Here is a 15,469-nt window from a genome sequence, read left to right on the forward strand (position 1 = left end):
TTGAAAAATATTATCTAAGATAGTAACTGATTTGTGTGTATTTTACTACAAATTTACATATTCATTATCCTAATTTCAAAATAAAACAAAAGATAATAAGTAAATACATATCAAGAGTGGGTTATGATTTTCACATAATCTTGAAAAAAGATACTAGATTAACATCATGATTCTTACTATCTTATTTACTAGATTAACATCATGATTCTTACTATCTTATTTTGTTGTAAAGATAATTGTGGGTCGTCGGTTCGGTGCATAGCACAGATAAAACACTAGTATATAATAAAAAGTTGAAGTATATAATATTTTAATCAATAATATGTATTTTTTCAGTAATTTATGTTTGAATGTTAATTTCTTTATTTAAATTGTTCGAACTATTCTGTTTACAAGAAATGGTGGGCGATTACTAATTATACATAATTAAATTTTCCAAGAACAAATAATTATCTCAAATATCAAAAAGAAAAGTAAATAAAAAATGTCTACTTTACTCAAAATAAAAACACCACTACAAAACCCTTCACTTGTTCTTCTCCACGACCTAAACTCATTTCGCCCCTTCTTCCCTTAAACCCTAATTAAACCCATCTTTTTTGACTCCAAAATGAACAGCCTCTTTCTCCTCCACTCACTCAACAGATCAAAGCGAGTCACACTCGCACTCGCTTCTCTAACTCACCAAGCTCTCTCGCTTCTCAACCCCACCACCACTCCTCTCAATCCCCACAATTTCTCCACTTATACAAACAATACTTACACTACCAATTTTATAAATAAACCACTATCCGAGTTTAATTCGAGGAGATATATTCACAACGATGTCGTTTTGAGTGTCAGGGCTACTTCCAATGTGTCGAGGCTCGCGGCCGAGGTGGATGATTTTTCGGATGAGGATTTGAAGAAAGGAGGGGCTAGTAAGGATGATCAGGGTCTTGAAATATCGAAACTCGGTATTGCCGATGAAATTGTTACTGCTTTGGCTAAAAAGGGTATTACTAAGCTTTTTCCAATTCAGGTATGGTGGAAATGCTATTTTGTTTTCGTTGTGGTTAATTTTATAGTTATACTGATAAAGTTTTAATCTTTAAGTTGATGTGTGATAAAATAGGGGATTTACAGAGTGGGATCATAGAGATACTCTGTATAGACTAATATTTGTTGTTGCTATTATGACTCTTCTGTATGATTATCTAGCGAAAAAAATTATGTAATGTACTAATTGTGATCACGTTGAGCGTGTGGGATTACATAATTTCTCTTGAGTGAAGTGTTGTGAAAAATATGGTGTATATAATTGAATTTTTGAAGTTATAAGTAGTGTGTTGCAGTATGAAATTAAAATAAGTGGTCATATTTTTGGTTAATGATTTGAAATAAACAGTCTCTGTGTTCTTCTAGTTTATCTTTGCCTGATGAAGTTTTTGGTTTATTTTCCCTTTTAGAGAGCTGTGCTCGAACCAGCAATGCAGGGGCGTGACATGATAGGTCGAGCTAGAACAGGGACAGGGAAGACTCTTGCTTTTGGGATTCCAATTATAGATAAGATTATCCAGTTCAACAAGAAGCACGGGTTTGTTATTTTCTTTTATATTGTGTTTCTTTTCATATTGTGAATTAACATGTTTATTGCTACTTGTGCTGTTTCCTTTTATCGGGACTCTTTTTGCAAGAAAATGATTTATATTTAGCTCTGTAAACAATAAATTAATTATCTCTGTCCTTCCTTTTTGTAACAGACAAGGAAGGAATCCTCTGGCTTTATGTTTGGCTCCAACTCGGGAGCTTGCTTGTCAAGTTGATAAAGAATTCCATGAGTCGTGCAATTTGGATACACTCTGTGCCTATGGAGGTACTCCAATTCAACGCCAAATGGAAACACTAGATCACGGTGTTGATATACTTGTGGGAACACCTGGACGTGTTATTGATTTGATTAAGAGGGGCGCACTTAATTTGTCAGAGATTCAGTTTGTGGTTTTAGATGAAGCTGATCAAATGCTTAATGTTGGGTTTGCTGACGATGTTGAAACAATCTTAAAGCATCTGCCACTAAACCGTCAGACCTTGATGTTCTCTGCTACAATGCCAAAATGGATTGTTCAACTTACACGGAAGTACCTAAAAAATCCTTTGACTATTGATCTAGTGAGTGCCAAGATGAACGAACATCTCCTAATGTCGACATATCTCGAAGACATCAAATGTTCCAGAATACAATCACTTAACATTTATTTTTGCAAATTTGCTAATTGTAACTTAATTTCAGGTTGGAGAAGATGATCAGAAATTGGCGGAGGGGATCACACTATATTCAATTGTATCAGATATGCATGACAAACCTGGAATACTCGGACCACTAGTAACAGTATGATCACAGTGCTTTTTTCTTTATACAGTATATAGCTGCTCCGGATTTTGTATTTTTCTTAATCCTTGTATTTTAGACCAAAGACATTATAACATCTTCTTTTATCTTTGTTTTTTGATTGGTGTTTTCAGGAACACGCCAAAGGGGGTAAATGCATTGTGTTCACTCAAACAAAGCGTGACGCTGATAGATTATCATATGCAATGAAGAAGAGCTTTCCATGTGAGCCTCTTCATGGAGACATCACGCAAGCTCAGAGAGAAAGAACTCTTTCAGGCTTTCGTAATGGACAATTTAATGTTTTAATTGCTACTGATGTTGCTGCTCGTGGTTTAGATGTACCTAATGTTGATTTGGTGAGTACGAATATGCAATGTGCATTTGTTTTTAAGTTTATCTTGAATCTTTGATGTTATTTATGTAAAAGCTGTCTTCTTTGAATATTAAGAAATGATAAAACGGAGAAGCAAATGACCCCAAGCTCTTCTCCTGTCATTAAATTTAGACAATAGAATGAAAAAAGATCATGGCTTAAGCAGAATGAATACGAGTTGTAACAGAGAAATGGAGAATGATATATGAACTTAACTGCTGAGGTAGAACCGAACTTTATAACTTAAAATTTAGCTATCAGGTTTTCCGTGTTCAGATCTTCCTGTGTTGTTTATTCAGTCATTGTGTTTTTGATCATTTCTTGTCCTGACCTGTAATATTGTTCAGGTGATTCATTATGAACTTCCAAATTCTTCAGAGATTTTTGTGCACCGATCTGGTCGGACAGGTCGTGCTGGGAAGAAAGGAAGAGCAATTCTTATTCATTCATCAAATCAATCTAGGGATGTTAAGGGCATTGAAAGGGATGTAGGGTGCCGTTTTCAAGAGGTAAGACGAATCCATATTAATGTCCCTTGTGGTTTGCATTTCATCATTCCAATTTATTGAACTAATAGCTGCAAGTGATTATTTTGTGGAATCAGCGTGGTGAAATATTTTTTTTATTCTTGTAATTCATTCATTTTGATGTTACTTGAGGTGTTTCTGGGTGGTATTGCTTTAAATAAATTCCTTTGCGAAAACAGTTGGGTAACATAAATATGCATAGTTAATTGCACCCATTTTTCTCTTTCCCCACTCCTCCCTCTCTCTCTCTCTCTCGCCCCCCCCCTCACTCTCTTTATATATATATATTTATCATCCTTTAAGTTAGTTAACTGATTTATGTTCTTTGTAATCAGCTATCGAGTATTAAAGTTGATGCTGGAACCAGAGACATGTTTAGAGACATGGGAAGTAGTGGCAGCCGTTTCGGATCATCCGGAAGTAGGGAGGGTGGTCGATTTGGTAGTTCAGGGTATGGTCGATCTAGTGGTGGATTTGGAAGCGGTAGTTATGGCAGTTCTGGAGGCTCGTCATATGGCCGTTCAGGAGGTTTTGGTGGGTCTTCAGGCCGATCAAGCGGCGGGTTTGGAGGATCAGGATCTAGGTCAAGTGGCGGGTTTGGTGGATCAGGATCTAGGTCAGGCGGTGGGTTTGGTGGATCAGGATCTGGACGGTCGGGTGGTTTTGGAGGATTTGGTTCAGATTCTGGACGTTCAGGTGGTTTTGGAAACCTGGGAGGCTCTGATCGTTCAAGTAATAGAACCCGGTCTAGCGGTTTTGGCAAATTTGACGACAGCATCTTCTGATCTTTTAGTAAGGTAAATTTGTTCCCTCATCTCTCTTCACCCAAGGGACTGTTAGATTTTATGAACATTAGAGGTAGAATTGAATAGTTCTTCAAACCTGCATTTTGAGTGAACAACTTGTTGTCTATTTTAGTTTTGTGATTGTATTAGGCGTTGACTTGATTCTTTTATGGGTTTCTTGTTGCTAGAGGATAACTTATTTTGAACAAGGTATCCCACCTTTTTTCTTTCTTTTTGGTCATCAAGCCCTTAAGTTCTATGACCCTTGCAACCTTATCAAAGAGTCGACCATTTGCAGTTCAGTCCATCTAATATTTGATTAGCCTGTGAACTTGTACATGTTTAGCATGGATATAGGGTTTTCAACAGATTAGAATCAACAGATTAGAAGAACAAGATGACTCTGCTTGTTATGAGGATGAAATTCTAGGTGGGTTATCACATAAAAAAGGGAAGTCTTCGGAGAAAGATAATCCACTGTATGCCATATGTGATGTTTATTAATAATATACATATAGTAGAATGGTCCTATCACCCTTTTCACTACAATAGCCAAAAATTATGTTGAGCTGTGACATTGTTAAAGTGCAATAACGAATGCTTCATATATTTAATAGTTGTAAATATCAAGTGTTGCCTTTTCATTAATGGGATGTTTGTTTTAGTGTAGCAGGAAAGAATGTTGGAGAAAAGATGGCTTTTCAAGAGAGGAGCCTGCAAAAAATAATTCGCTAGCATACACATACGAAGTTCGTTCACAAGGGGGCAAGTTCAGGAACTTAGCTGGTGATATTACAAATTTTTTTGTCATGTGGAGACTGTCTTTTTAGGAATATATGTTGCTTAGCTAGAATATTAGATTCCTTGCATGTAATATTAACATTTCACTATGAGGTGAAAACAATATCTATTCGCTGTTATCTATCATGTTTATAGTTTGGTACTCTTCAGAGCTGACATTTATGCATTTTATAATTGGACTCTGTACAGTGATTTACCTGCTAGACCTCATGTTGAATTTATTAAATATTGTTTTTATATTTTAACATTTCCAAGTTCTGAGTTAATACTGTTTTATTGCAGAACAATCTGGGTGATGTGCATCCTGCATGATTGTTCAGTCATGTTTTTGTTGACCTTTAAATTTACCTGAACCCAATATGTTGAATATGAAAAGACATGACAAGTAAACAATGCTTCTCACCGGAAATTAGAGTAATATAATGGATATGATCACACGCCTTAAGACAAATGAAAGGTGATTTTTTATTGCATATTTTCCTAAACATACCTGAGAATGTATTTAGTGGGATGCTGAACGATGCAGCTGTTGAACCTGTTTGTTTAGTTATTTCACAAGTCGGAATCAAACTAGACTTTTCAACATAAAATCATTTCTTATGCAAGAGATTGAAAAGTTTATCTAACATACAGAAGTTAATTTTATAACTTGCACTAGCCCTTCATTTGTAGAATCTCCTCACATATCTTAAAGACGTCAATAAGTAATAAAAAAGGTCACATTGTTCACACTTCTTAGATGAACCTCCAGTCAGGGCGATAATCCAGCTGGTAAATCAAAACATATATCCTCCTTCAATGTGATAAAATGACTTTAAAACCAATAGTATATTCTAGTCTCATTGTACAAAAAAAATATATTTAACTGCTTGCAGTTTGCATTATGGACACATTGTTCTTGACACATTAATGGATACATCGTAGCACAACACAGTTCCTTGACTTACGTCTACGTTGTCACAAATCATACATATTTAATTTCTTTGCAAATACAGAGTACATAAAGTAACCTAAGAGGTACCTAAGGCACTTCAGCTAGATTACAATCATCAACCAATGCAACAGATAATAAGGCGCATCGGAGGACAAGAATATGCATTTACCTAAATAACTCGGAGATATGCACTCTTAAAACTAAATTCGTGAAATCAACAGTGGAACAGACACTGGGGTGTCCTCTCCCATGACTGGCTGGAATAGATCCACCTCCCCATACCTTTCCAAAACACGCATTCGGCAGTCCTCAGCAGCCAATACCCCAGTTGCATATGCACCATGTACAGAGCCAGGGTAATCCATACTGGTAGCTTCCCCAGCAAAGAATAAGTTATCTACAGGGATCCTTAACCTCTCATATAGATCATGGGAATTTCCTACTACATCATAGCTATAGGATCCAAGTGAGTTCACGTCTGTGCCCCAATGAGAAACAAGATACTGAATCTGCACATTGGTGTTGGTGGGGGAAAGTTGTAAAGTAATGGTCAGAATAGGACATAATGTGGGAATATACATGCTATACGGAGTAGACCATTATTCAAGCTAAATTGAACAAAGCACACCAGAAGATTAAGAGGAGCAGAACTTACTGGATTAGATGCATCTGGAAGGATCTTTTTAAGTTGGGTAAAAGCAAAATCAGCTGCAGCCTCATCTGACATTTTCTCGATGTCACGGGCCAGCTGTCCTGCAGGCATATACACAAGAACTGCATGACCAGTAGCCTTGTGAAGATTCAAGAAGTAGCTGCATTCATAAGATGTCTCTGCAACCACTCCCAGAAACTCCACATTTGGCCAAAATACCTCTTTAAAATGCAATATTATCTTGTTTTCAACTCCTACCCCAAGGTTCGCAATTGCTGTTTCCTTCCACTCAGGCAGTCTTGGCTCAAACTTGATGCAATTTGATTTCAAAACACCAAGAGGGACTGCAACAATAGCAGCATCAGCAATGAATGTTCTCCCATCTTCAACAGTTACCTTCACACCATTGTTTCGTCTAACTATATTTTTAACCCTTGAAGAATACCAAAAAGAACTGAATGTAAGTCGCATGATCACACGTAGCTACATAATAGAAGTCACTGCAGTAATTAACTATTATTACCTGTGACCCAAGCGTATATCAAGGCCTTTAGCAAGTGTATTTATAACAGGGAAATAACCACGGACCATAAGCCCATGCCCACCTGGAAGAAGCTCTTCCTAAGTATGGGAACAAGCAAAATAAGATAACATGATGTCTTGCAGCTGACATATAATGCTATTAAAATATAAGATATTTTAGTGCTGAAATACCAATCAACAAGAAAAAAAAAGAAATATGTTTAGCAACATAAATGGAGATGAAGTATTATCTCATCAGAGTGGGTGGAGCTCTATCCGCCTTGAAGAATGTACAAAAGCGTCTCCAATGGGAATGAATAAAAGAGTTTAAACATGTCAACATGACATTTGCATTCAGTGGGAACACATATAATGGGAATGAATTAAAGAGTTTACATTTGCATTCACAATTTTCGCACATGTTATAGCATTAAAAAGAAAGAAGAAAAGAATTAAAAATTGAAAATAAACGAGCTAAAAAAATGCTTGCCTCATCCCAACATTTGAGTGATATGGTATCAGCATCTGCAGCGAACCAACCTTCCATTCTACATAGGTACCACTGCAACACCTTATGAGGCAGTCCGTCAAGCCTGCAACAAGACTATCCTTATATTCCAAAGATTAAAAAAATAAAAGAATAGAAAAATAAATTATTGTAACACATGTAAAACCTTAAGTCAGGGCGTCTCTTGAACACAATTGATATTGCACGGGATACTGACATGTCCTTACTGTTTTCTGCTCGTACTTGATTTGCCTGCTTAAAGAATATCAACTTTAGAACACCGAAGTTATATATATGCATTAAAAAGTTACAAAAATGCATTAGACAACAAAACCAACAGAAAAGACATGCCTCTTCCAAAATGCTCTCAAAAGCCTCGCCGACCTTTGTGACTAAATCTTGAGGAACCTTATTTCCATCCATGTCAAACAGAGCATAGCTGAAAATGTAAAAGAGTATGATGAAACATCGCTCATGTGTTTTGCATATACCCTTTAAATTTGTACAAAAGGTTGTTAAAGGTAAAAAAGATGATCCATAATAAGATACACCACCTTCACAACAAGAAAATAACTTAATGTCCATAACCCAAACAAAAACTAAAGAACAGACAAAATGAAGCCGGGTACCACTACCCGTTGGTCGGGTATCTTAGGGTTTCTGGGAGGTCCGCTTTTGGAACAAATGTTTAAACCCGACTTAAATTGACATGAACAACACTTAAATATCTACTTGAAACTTGGTGTAAATTACCAACAGCAAAACTGTTGTTACCTTTCCAAATCATGGTCATATAATACAGAGTTATCTCCGCTTGTACGATATAGAGGTAGTCCTAATCTTCCAATAATAGGTGCCAAGGGATTCTCCTCACACACACCATGCAACCTAAAAGCAGTTGTCAAAAACTTAGGATGCAGATATTATATGGTAGTATTTTGCATTTAAAAAGAAGAATTTCCCAACTCTCTATTACCATGAAGCACCTAAGTCAACAGGAAATCCAAATGAGTAGTCAGTGCAAACTCGACCACCAATTCTTTCCCGTGATTCCAAAAGTACAACCTGAAGAAAAATAAAGATATGTTATATCAATAACTCCACTAGTGCCATGAATGTTAAGTAAAAAGAAAGCAGTTCACTTGCAGCAGTATTATGTACAAGTCTTTAAGTGTTTAGTATAGAAGAAAATCTTTACTAAAAGCACTAGATACAGTTATAGTGGTGACAAGTATCTAAGTAATCATGCCAATATATATGAACCCCAGCATTGAACCATAGGAATTTTTGCCAGCATCGCCTACCCTTATTTAGGGTGAACTGGCTAAGTACCTGAAATGAAGCATCATGGAGAGCTCGAGCAGCTGCAATTCCTGCCATTCCAGCGCCTATGATGATAACAGATGGCGAGGCTGTACTCCTGCCTTCAGTACTTGAATAGCAAAGAGCTACAAGTAAAAAATATAACGATTGTCAATCGCTAATACTTCAAAAATAGGCATAACACAAACTTTTCCAAATCAAGAACATGTTCAATTGTTCATGAACATATGAGAAACCTATGGTACATTGTACACCGACATCTAGTCCATATCTTTAATCAGAATTCTTTAATCTTTTGCAATATATACATTTTTATACAGGGTCAGGTTCAAATTAGAATCGGAGAACGGTGTTCTGTTTGGTACTTAAACACACTTCTCTAGACAAACAAAGTGTAAAACAGTACATACTGCATCATTTGAGCTAAACCAACACATATAATCCATATATAACATAAACCACTTAAATTAAAATATATCTCAACAACATTCTATACAAAAAGCTACAATCTTTACTTCTCTACCCAAGAAACTATAAAGCTACGATCTTTACCCAAGGAACTGTATAAGCTGAACAAAAATCACACAAAAATCACAAAAATACATAAAATATATGAAAAAGAAGAAGACAAACCTCGATTTAATTGACGATCAGTCCTTGAAGCCATGATGAAAGCAAGATTGAGGAAAGATTAAAAAAAGGTTTAAAATCACTTAACAATAATAACAACAACAACAATTTATTAAAATTATAATTGTTGGTGTTGAAGAAATAAAAATTAAAACCCAGGTTGATCAAACAGTTCATGCGTATGCAAAACCGATCCAAAAGCAAAATCAACGATGTTTCGGGGATGTTTGTATGCAAATATAATTATCAACCAGCTTAATCTTAATCGGGGGGATGGTGTGTATTTATATATTTCTAACACCAAGATATTTATTTTCAACAAGGGTCGGTGGGTGGTGTCTTTATTTTTGCCGGTAATTTGTAAATTTGGGATGCGTCTGAGTTTTGATATTTGAGTTTGGCCGGTAATTTATTTCAACGATCATCTCAATTTTGACTTCAAATATTTTATAAGATAAAGGTTAAATTAATTCTTGGCGAAAAAATAATAAAAATATCACTTTTTTTAGATTATGTGACAATAATTTCACTTTTGAAAATTTTTGGTCAAAAAAATACCACTCTAATATATATTTATAATCTGAGTATTAGTAATACATATTTTAGAAATAGATAACAAATATTCAAAAAAGATTTTTTTTAAAAATCAAAAAAATATAAAATAATGATACACATTACCACGACTTTAAAAGTTGTGATACACATTCTGGTAATGCTTGTCTCATTTACTGATTTTTTTTAAAAAATAATTCATTTTTTTTAAATTTTTTACATGATATCCATTTATCAAATGCGTATTAGGTTACCCATTTCTTAAATACGTATTAGACTTATATTTTTGGCCAACAGTTTCAAAAAGTGGTATTTTGTCATATCATTTCCCGCATCCGCTATCATTCAGTTGCGCACTAGATAAATCCTACGGGCTCACGCAATAACTCGCCCTTCTAAAATCCCCGAACAATATACAATTTTGGGGCCCCTTAACTATAAATGTAAATTTATAAGTTATTCAATTTTTCAATTTTTTTCGTTAAATTTGAAATAACATCATTATATTTTTGGGTTTAAAACAGTTTTAAAAGTTGAAATTTGAGTTTCGAAGATCAAAGAATTTCGCTAGGAAAGTAAAGAACATCCTACCGGAATCTTGGAAACCCGATTTCTAGCCGGTGTAACTCTAAATTCCGGCCAACACCCAACAAAAAATCTGATGAGCTCGAATTTTTTGATATACCAAAATCGACCCAAAATTCAATTAATGTGATACATAGATAACATCATATGAGTATATTAGGCTAACTTATAATTCTAAATAACATCAAATCATGTCGGAGAAAAGAAGAACACCAACGACATTAAAATTTTCTAACGACGCTAATTCGAACACCAAAAATCACAAAAATTATATGAACATGTTCACAACCGCACGATCTATCAATCAACATCATTAAAATCACTGAAAAGCTATTCGAATCAAAATTAATATTCAAGTCAAAATTCAAAAATTACCCAAACTAAAATTTGATTGTGTAGATGGATATGAGTTTGAAAAATGAGCAATTTGGTTACCCGATTTTCGATTTTGGATACTAGATACACCTTCAAAGTTGTCTTCGATTCTCTGAAATTTTAAGAATATTCCTGAGAGCTAAATACACATTTTTTTTATATTTTTTATAAGATGCCACATCATAAAAAAATAACGGCATTACTTAAAATTTAATTGAGGGACCGCGATGAAAAAAAATTCAAAAATTGGATAGGTCAGAGACCTTGAAAAAAGTGCCTATAATTCAGGAACGTTAGAATTAATTTTCCCTAAAATTAAATTATCTCTGAGTTAAATATTGTTCAATAATTTTTTTTTTCATTTTTAATATTGTTTACCTATAATTTTTTAGAAATGTTAAGCAGTTAACCCCATCCTTGCTAATAGGCCTATAATCGAAGTGCTAAGCCTTTGATTAACTATATATTCTCTGTGATTCAAGGTCGGCGTTAACTCCAATAATCTCGAGTAAAAGATTTGGCCACTGCATTTCGAGAAATTAGTCGGACTTCTAAGGCCCGTGATGATTTCGCTATAGTTGGTACCCGCGATGGCCCCAATCTTATGGCTTTGGGAGTGAGAAATCTTACTCACAGAGGTTTTTTATTCTTCATAAATTACGTTTGGATTTATTTCTATAAATAAGGGCTATGCACATTATATGTCACAAAACAACCCACTCGAAAAAAGAAGATAATTTTACTGTCTATCTTAATTACAATTCGTTCTTCCATACAATCTCTTTCGATCCCATAATGCACTATCTACGTTATTCTCGTCGTCAATTAGCACCACGATTCCATAATCCCTCCTAAATTTATACTCTGTTACCAATTTAAATTGTACAGACACCTAAATAATTTATAGATATATTTTATTTTTTGCACTACAAAATTGCGGGAAGCATTCTGATTAGTAGATTTTGATTATTTTGTCTAAAATAATTGAGTGTAAATTAAATTAGATAATTTACGAAGTTTACTAAATCATATAATATTCATCCCCTAGGTTTTTGTATTTATGGCATTTTCGAGAATCAAGTCTGTTAGGTAATGAATTACACACAGGGGGTGAATGTGTTTTACTATTTTTAAACTTTTCTTGAATCTTTTATGGTTGAACAAAGTAAATTAAATCTTGTAGTAAAAGTGTGTTCATGCAGAAATTAAACTTGCAACAATAAAGAACACAGATTTTCAAAACTCACTTAATTTTATATTAAAATTAAGAATGTTTTGCTATAAAATTTCTAGGCTCTTTGTTGATAAATAGCTTAGCTTCTTCTTAAGAGTGTTACTAGATTTTCTATCTAAATTGTTATAACTGACTGAAGGACCAATGCTAACTTTATAATTCAGTTAACTGCCGGTTTACACAGTGTACAATAAGACATGCTATTAGCTTTAGTAAACAGTCACTTGTCATTTTCATTTATAGAAAATTATATCTTTTATTTTTGGCTTCATCTTAGCATCCCGTGTTTACTTTGATCTTCCTTTGTCAGTTAATCTTTACCATTGATCTTGCACATCCTTCAAGCTGCTTTTTGTAAACTTGTCAGTCCAGCTGTTTGGATTGTTTGTTGATTGTTAATCTTGGATATTGAACTGATCTACAATTTTATACTCTGAGATTTTACCTCGAGATCTCCATTTGGTCTTTAGAGAACTTGACATCTCGATAAGTATATTGGCTTATCGAGATATTTAATATCCCATAGCAAATTTGACTTGTAGAGGTCTCTGAGTTCTCTATAAGAGAATTTGGCTTGTAGAGATCTCTAGTCTTCATATCTTCACTTTGACTTATCAATATCTCTGAGTTCTCTAGTGGCTTATTGACTTTTCGATAAATCAAAGTTCTCTAGTCAAATTTGACTTGTCGATAACTCAGAGTTCTCTAGTGAATTTTGGCTTATCGATATCTCTGAGTTCTCTAGTGGAATTTGACTTATCGATAACTCAGAGTTCTCTAATGAATGTTGACATGTCGATAACTTTGAGTTCTCTAGTGAAGAAATGACTTGTCGATATATCCAATCTTCATTTCTTCAATTTCGCTTGTCGATATCTCTGTGAGTTCTCTAGTACCTTTCCTGACTTCTCGATAAGTCATTTGGAGTTCTCGAGTGACTTCTCTATAATACTGAACCTGAGACTTGTAGAGATCTTGACTTAGAGTATTTTTCCTAAAACAGATTTATTCAACTCCAAGCTTCTTCATAATTATTCCGAGGCATGATCTTCTTGATCTTCTTCTAAATAGAATTCTTAGGCTTGACACTGTTTATAGAAAAAGACTCCAGTCTGCTCCTTTGACATTTTTATAGACTTTAAATATTACAAGTACAAAATACAAATTAAGATAACAATACAACTTACTTAGGGTTGCCAAGTTGTCTTAGTTTTGTTAAAGTACAGGCATGTCTTGCACAACAATCTCCCCCAATTTGTGAGAAGATTGCTTAACACAAATTCATGTCTGTTAACAAGACTAACCCCAAGTTTAAAATGATGGAAAATAAAATTAATACACAAAGCTTGATATAATTATAACTTTTGTACAACATGAGATTTACAAAGTTCAATGGTTACAAGCATCAGGTAAAGATAATTTTTGTATCTGCTTCTTCCCTAAGAACATCCTTCAAGTGATCAAGAATTTCCAATTCTTCTATAATAGGTGTTCCACTTAGAGCTTATACAAGTTTTTGTCTTGCTATCTTGGGATAACCACTGTCTAGCAGATCTATTATAAATCTTGAGAATCCACCAACTTTGATGTTTAGAAATTTCCCATCCTTAGAGATTCTGCTCATTCCTTTTGCCTTGAGCTCTTCTGATCTTTTTATAAACATCTCAATTTCTTCATCATACTTACTCCTTCTATCTTCAACTTCACTTCATTCCTTTTTCTTATTTTTTCCCTTTCAATCAACCTCTCAGCTATAACTGATCTCCATGCCCTTGTGGCAGTATCCTTATCCTTTAGCAAACTTATTATTCTCTTAATTTCTGTGGGAGAGAGAGAATCCATTAGATCACTGCCAAGAAAGGTGAAAGAACCATCTTCATAGAAAATTCTAACTTCCCTAAGAGATACAACCCAGACTCTGACTATTTCCTCAGCAAGTTGTTGAAAATGATCTGCATCTGAGATGCACCAATTTAAAGGTAGAAAGTCAGATTGCTTGAAACAGTTCCAGATGGCTTTTTCAGTGACTTCAACTTTTTCAGAAGACTTGACTTTCTTAGTTTTTCTTCCAACAGATTTAAGATTGACTTTTAGTGAAGGCTTGGTTAAAGGTAGGGTTGAGATTTTCTTGAGAGTTGTTTGGCTTGTGGTGTTTGGAATTTTTAGGAATGAATTTGCAGTTTGTTTGTAAAAAAATTTAGGCTTTGGAGTTTGGGAGGATATAATGTTTGAGATGGTTGTTTTTGAAGGTTGAGATAAAGGTTGAGCTATGACTGTTTGGATTTTTAGGGCTTGTATTTCTGAGCTATCATGATTCTTTTTGCTCCTCCTCTCACTTCTTCTCTTATTCTCTTCATCTTTCTTATCATCCTCCTTCTTTTTCTCTCCACCCTTGTTGCTAGATGGCTTACTGGATTGACTTGGATTTGAGCCAGAAGGTTATTGATCATCTTTTTTCTGCTCATCATCATCCAAATCATCCTTGCTGATTTAAATTTTGGGCAAGTGGGCTTCTGCATTATTCAAGTATCTCACCAATAACTTTATCATCTCCATGTCATCAAAGTTCTTGTTCAACCATTCTTTTGTCCAAGAAATCCACCTTGGTTGCAAGATCATAATTTTTCCTGAGCTGTCTTTTGATGTCTGTCATTGTTGTCTCTGGAAGTCTAGCTTCCAACTTGTCAGAGATGTCTTTCTTAAGCTGATCAACTTCATTTTTGATGAGGGAGACATTTTGACTTTGTTGGTAGCCTGAAATTTGCTGTAGTTGGAGAGATACAAGATGTGCTTGCAGAGGCTTCTTGGTGCTAGCATTTGTTATTGATTGAAGTGCAGACTGTGTTTGTTAGGAGTGTATGTGCATTAGTTTGATGATATGTTTAACAAAATACTTAAGTAGAAATTTAGTGTCTGTAGCCTCAACGGATAAGACCACTTTGGCTATCCGTTGATGGTGTAGCTTTACTTAGAAATAAGTCTAGTGTTGTAGCATGTTTCAGTCTCTGCATTTAAAATGTAATTCTTGGAAGTTGAGAGAAACTATGAGTCATGTTGACTGCTAGATGATATGCAGATAGGAAGGCCAATTGTAAATACTTCATGCCTTGTAATTTTGTATAAGTGAAGTGGTATCAACGGATGACTTAAAGACCTTCAACGGATGAGAAGCTAAGCTTCAACGGATGTCTCTAAAGCTTCAACGGATAAAGTCATCAATGGATAACATCCTTCAACGGATGAGTGCATCAACGGATGAAAGCTTCAACGGATAACATCCTTCAACGGATGAGT

The 15,469-nt window shown here is 34.7% G+C and overlaps 2 protein-coding genes across 5 annotated transcripts; one reads left to right on the top strand and one right to left on the bottom strand.

The window, feature by feature from the left end:
- Nucleotides 1-516: 516 nt before the first annotated feature.
- On the top strand, nt 517-5,107 carry LOC141721087 (DEAD-box ATP-dependent RNA helicase 53, mitochondrial-like). 3 transcript variants are annotated; one of them, XM_074523830.1, is made up of 8 exons: nt 517-1,021; nt 1,449-1,576; nt 1,743-2,151; nt 2,273-2,371; nt 2,506-2,730; nt 3,095-3,256; nt 3,610-4,071; nt 4,725-5,107. In XM_074523830.1, the coding sequence occupies exons 1-7, from the start codon at nt 611-613 to the stop codon at nt 4,057-4,059; spliced, it is 1,884 nt and encodes a 627-aa protein (XP_074379931.1). In that variant the 5' UTR covers nt 517-610; the 3' UTR covers nt 4,060-4,071; nt 4,725-5,107. The 3 variants fall into 3 exon arrangements, with proteins under 3 accessions (XP_074379931.1, XP_074379932.1, XP_074379933.1); XM_074523831.1 differs by having other exon boundaries at nt 4,730-5,107; XM_074523832.1 differs by having other exon boundaries at nt 4,733-5,107.
- A 707-nt stretch (nt 5,108-5,814) lies between these two features.
- Nucleotides 5,815-9,783, bottom strand: LOC141721088 (polyamine oxidase 2-like). Of its 2 annotated transcripts, XM_074523834.1 has the most exons (10): nt 9,433-9,779; nt 8,809-8,924; nt 8,453-8,541; nt 8,251-8,364; nt 7,828-7,915; nt 7,643-7,728; nt 7,459-7,561; nt 6,970-7,067; nt 6,450-6,879; nt 5,815-6,303 (listed from the first exon to the last, which is right to left on the bottom strand). In XM_074523834.1, exons 1-10 carry the CDS (start codon nt 9,464-9,466, stop codon nt 5,995-5,997), a joined length of 1,467 nt encoding a protein of 488 aa, XP_074379935.1. In that variant the 5' UTR covers nt 9,467-9,779; the 3' UTR covers nt 5,815-5,994. The 2 variants fall into 2 exon arrangements, with proteins under 2 accessions (XP_074379935.1, XP_074379934.1); XM_074523833.1 differs by having other exon boundaries at nt 7,643-7,915; nt 9,433-9,783.
- Nucleotides 9,784-15,469: the final 5,686 nt, after the last annotated feature.

Source organism: Apium graveolens, chromosome 4 (genome assembly GCF_009905375.1).
Source record: "Apium graveolens cultivar Ventura chromosome 4, ASM990537v1, whole genome shotgun sequence".
Classification (NCBI taxonomy): Eukaryota; Viridiplantae; Streptophyta; class Magnoliopsida; order Apiales; family Apiaceae; genus Apium; species Apium graveolens.

What these genes read in the sequence shown, in the direction of transcription:
- LOC141721087 (XM_074523830.1), top strand. Translation starts at nt 611, where the DNA reads ATGAACAGCCTCTTTCTCCTCCACTCACTCAACAGATCAAAGCGAGTC. An exon ending in ATCCTTTGACTATTGATCTA is followed by an intron (nt 2,152 to 2,272) that starts GTGAGTGCCAAG and finishes ACTTAATTTCAG; the next exon opens with GTTGGAGAAGATGATCAGAA. An exon ending in ATGTACCTAATGTTGATTTG is followed by an intron (nt 2,731 to 3,094) that starts GTGAGTACGAAT and finishes AATATTGTTCAG; the next exon opens with GTGATTCATTATGAACTTCC.
- LOC141721088 (XM_074523833.1), bottom strand. Translation starts at nt 9,466, where the DNA reads ATGGCTTCAAGGACTGATCGTCAATTAAATCGAG. An exon ending in AAGAGACGCCCTGACTTAAG is followed by an intron (nt 7,562 to 7,642) that starts GTTTTACATGTG and finishes GTCTTGTTGCAG; the next exon opens with GCTTGACGGACTGCCTCATA. An exon ending in GATATACGCTTGGGTCACAG is followed by an intron (nt 6,880 to 6,969) that starts GTAATAATAGTT and finishes GTATTCTTCAAG; the next exon opens with GGTTAAAAATATAGTTAGAC.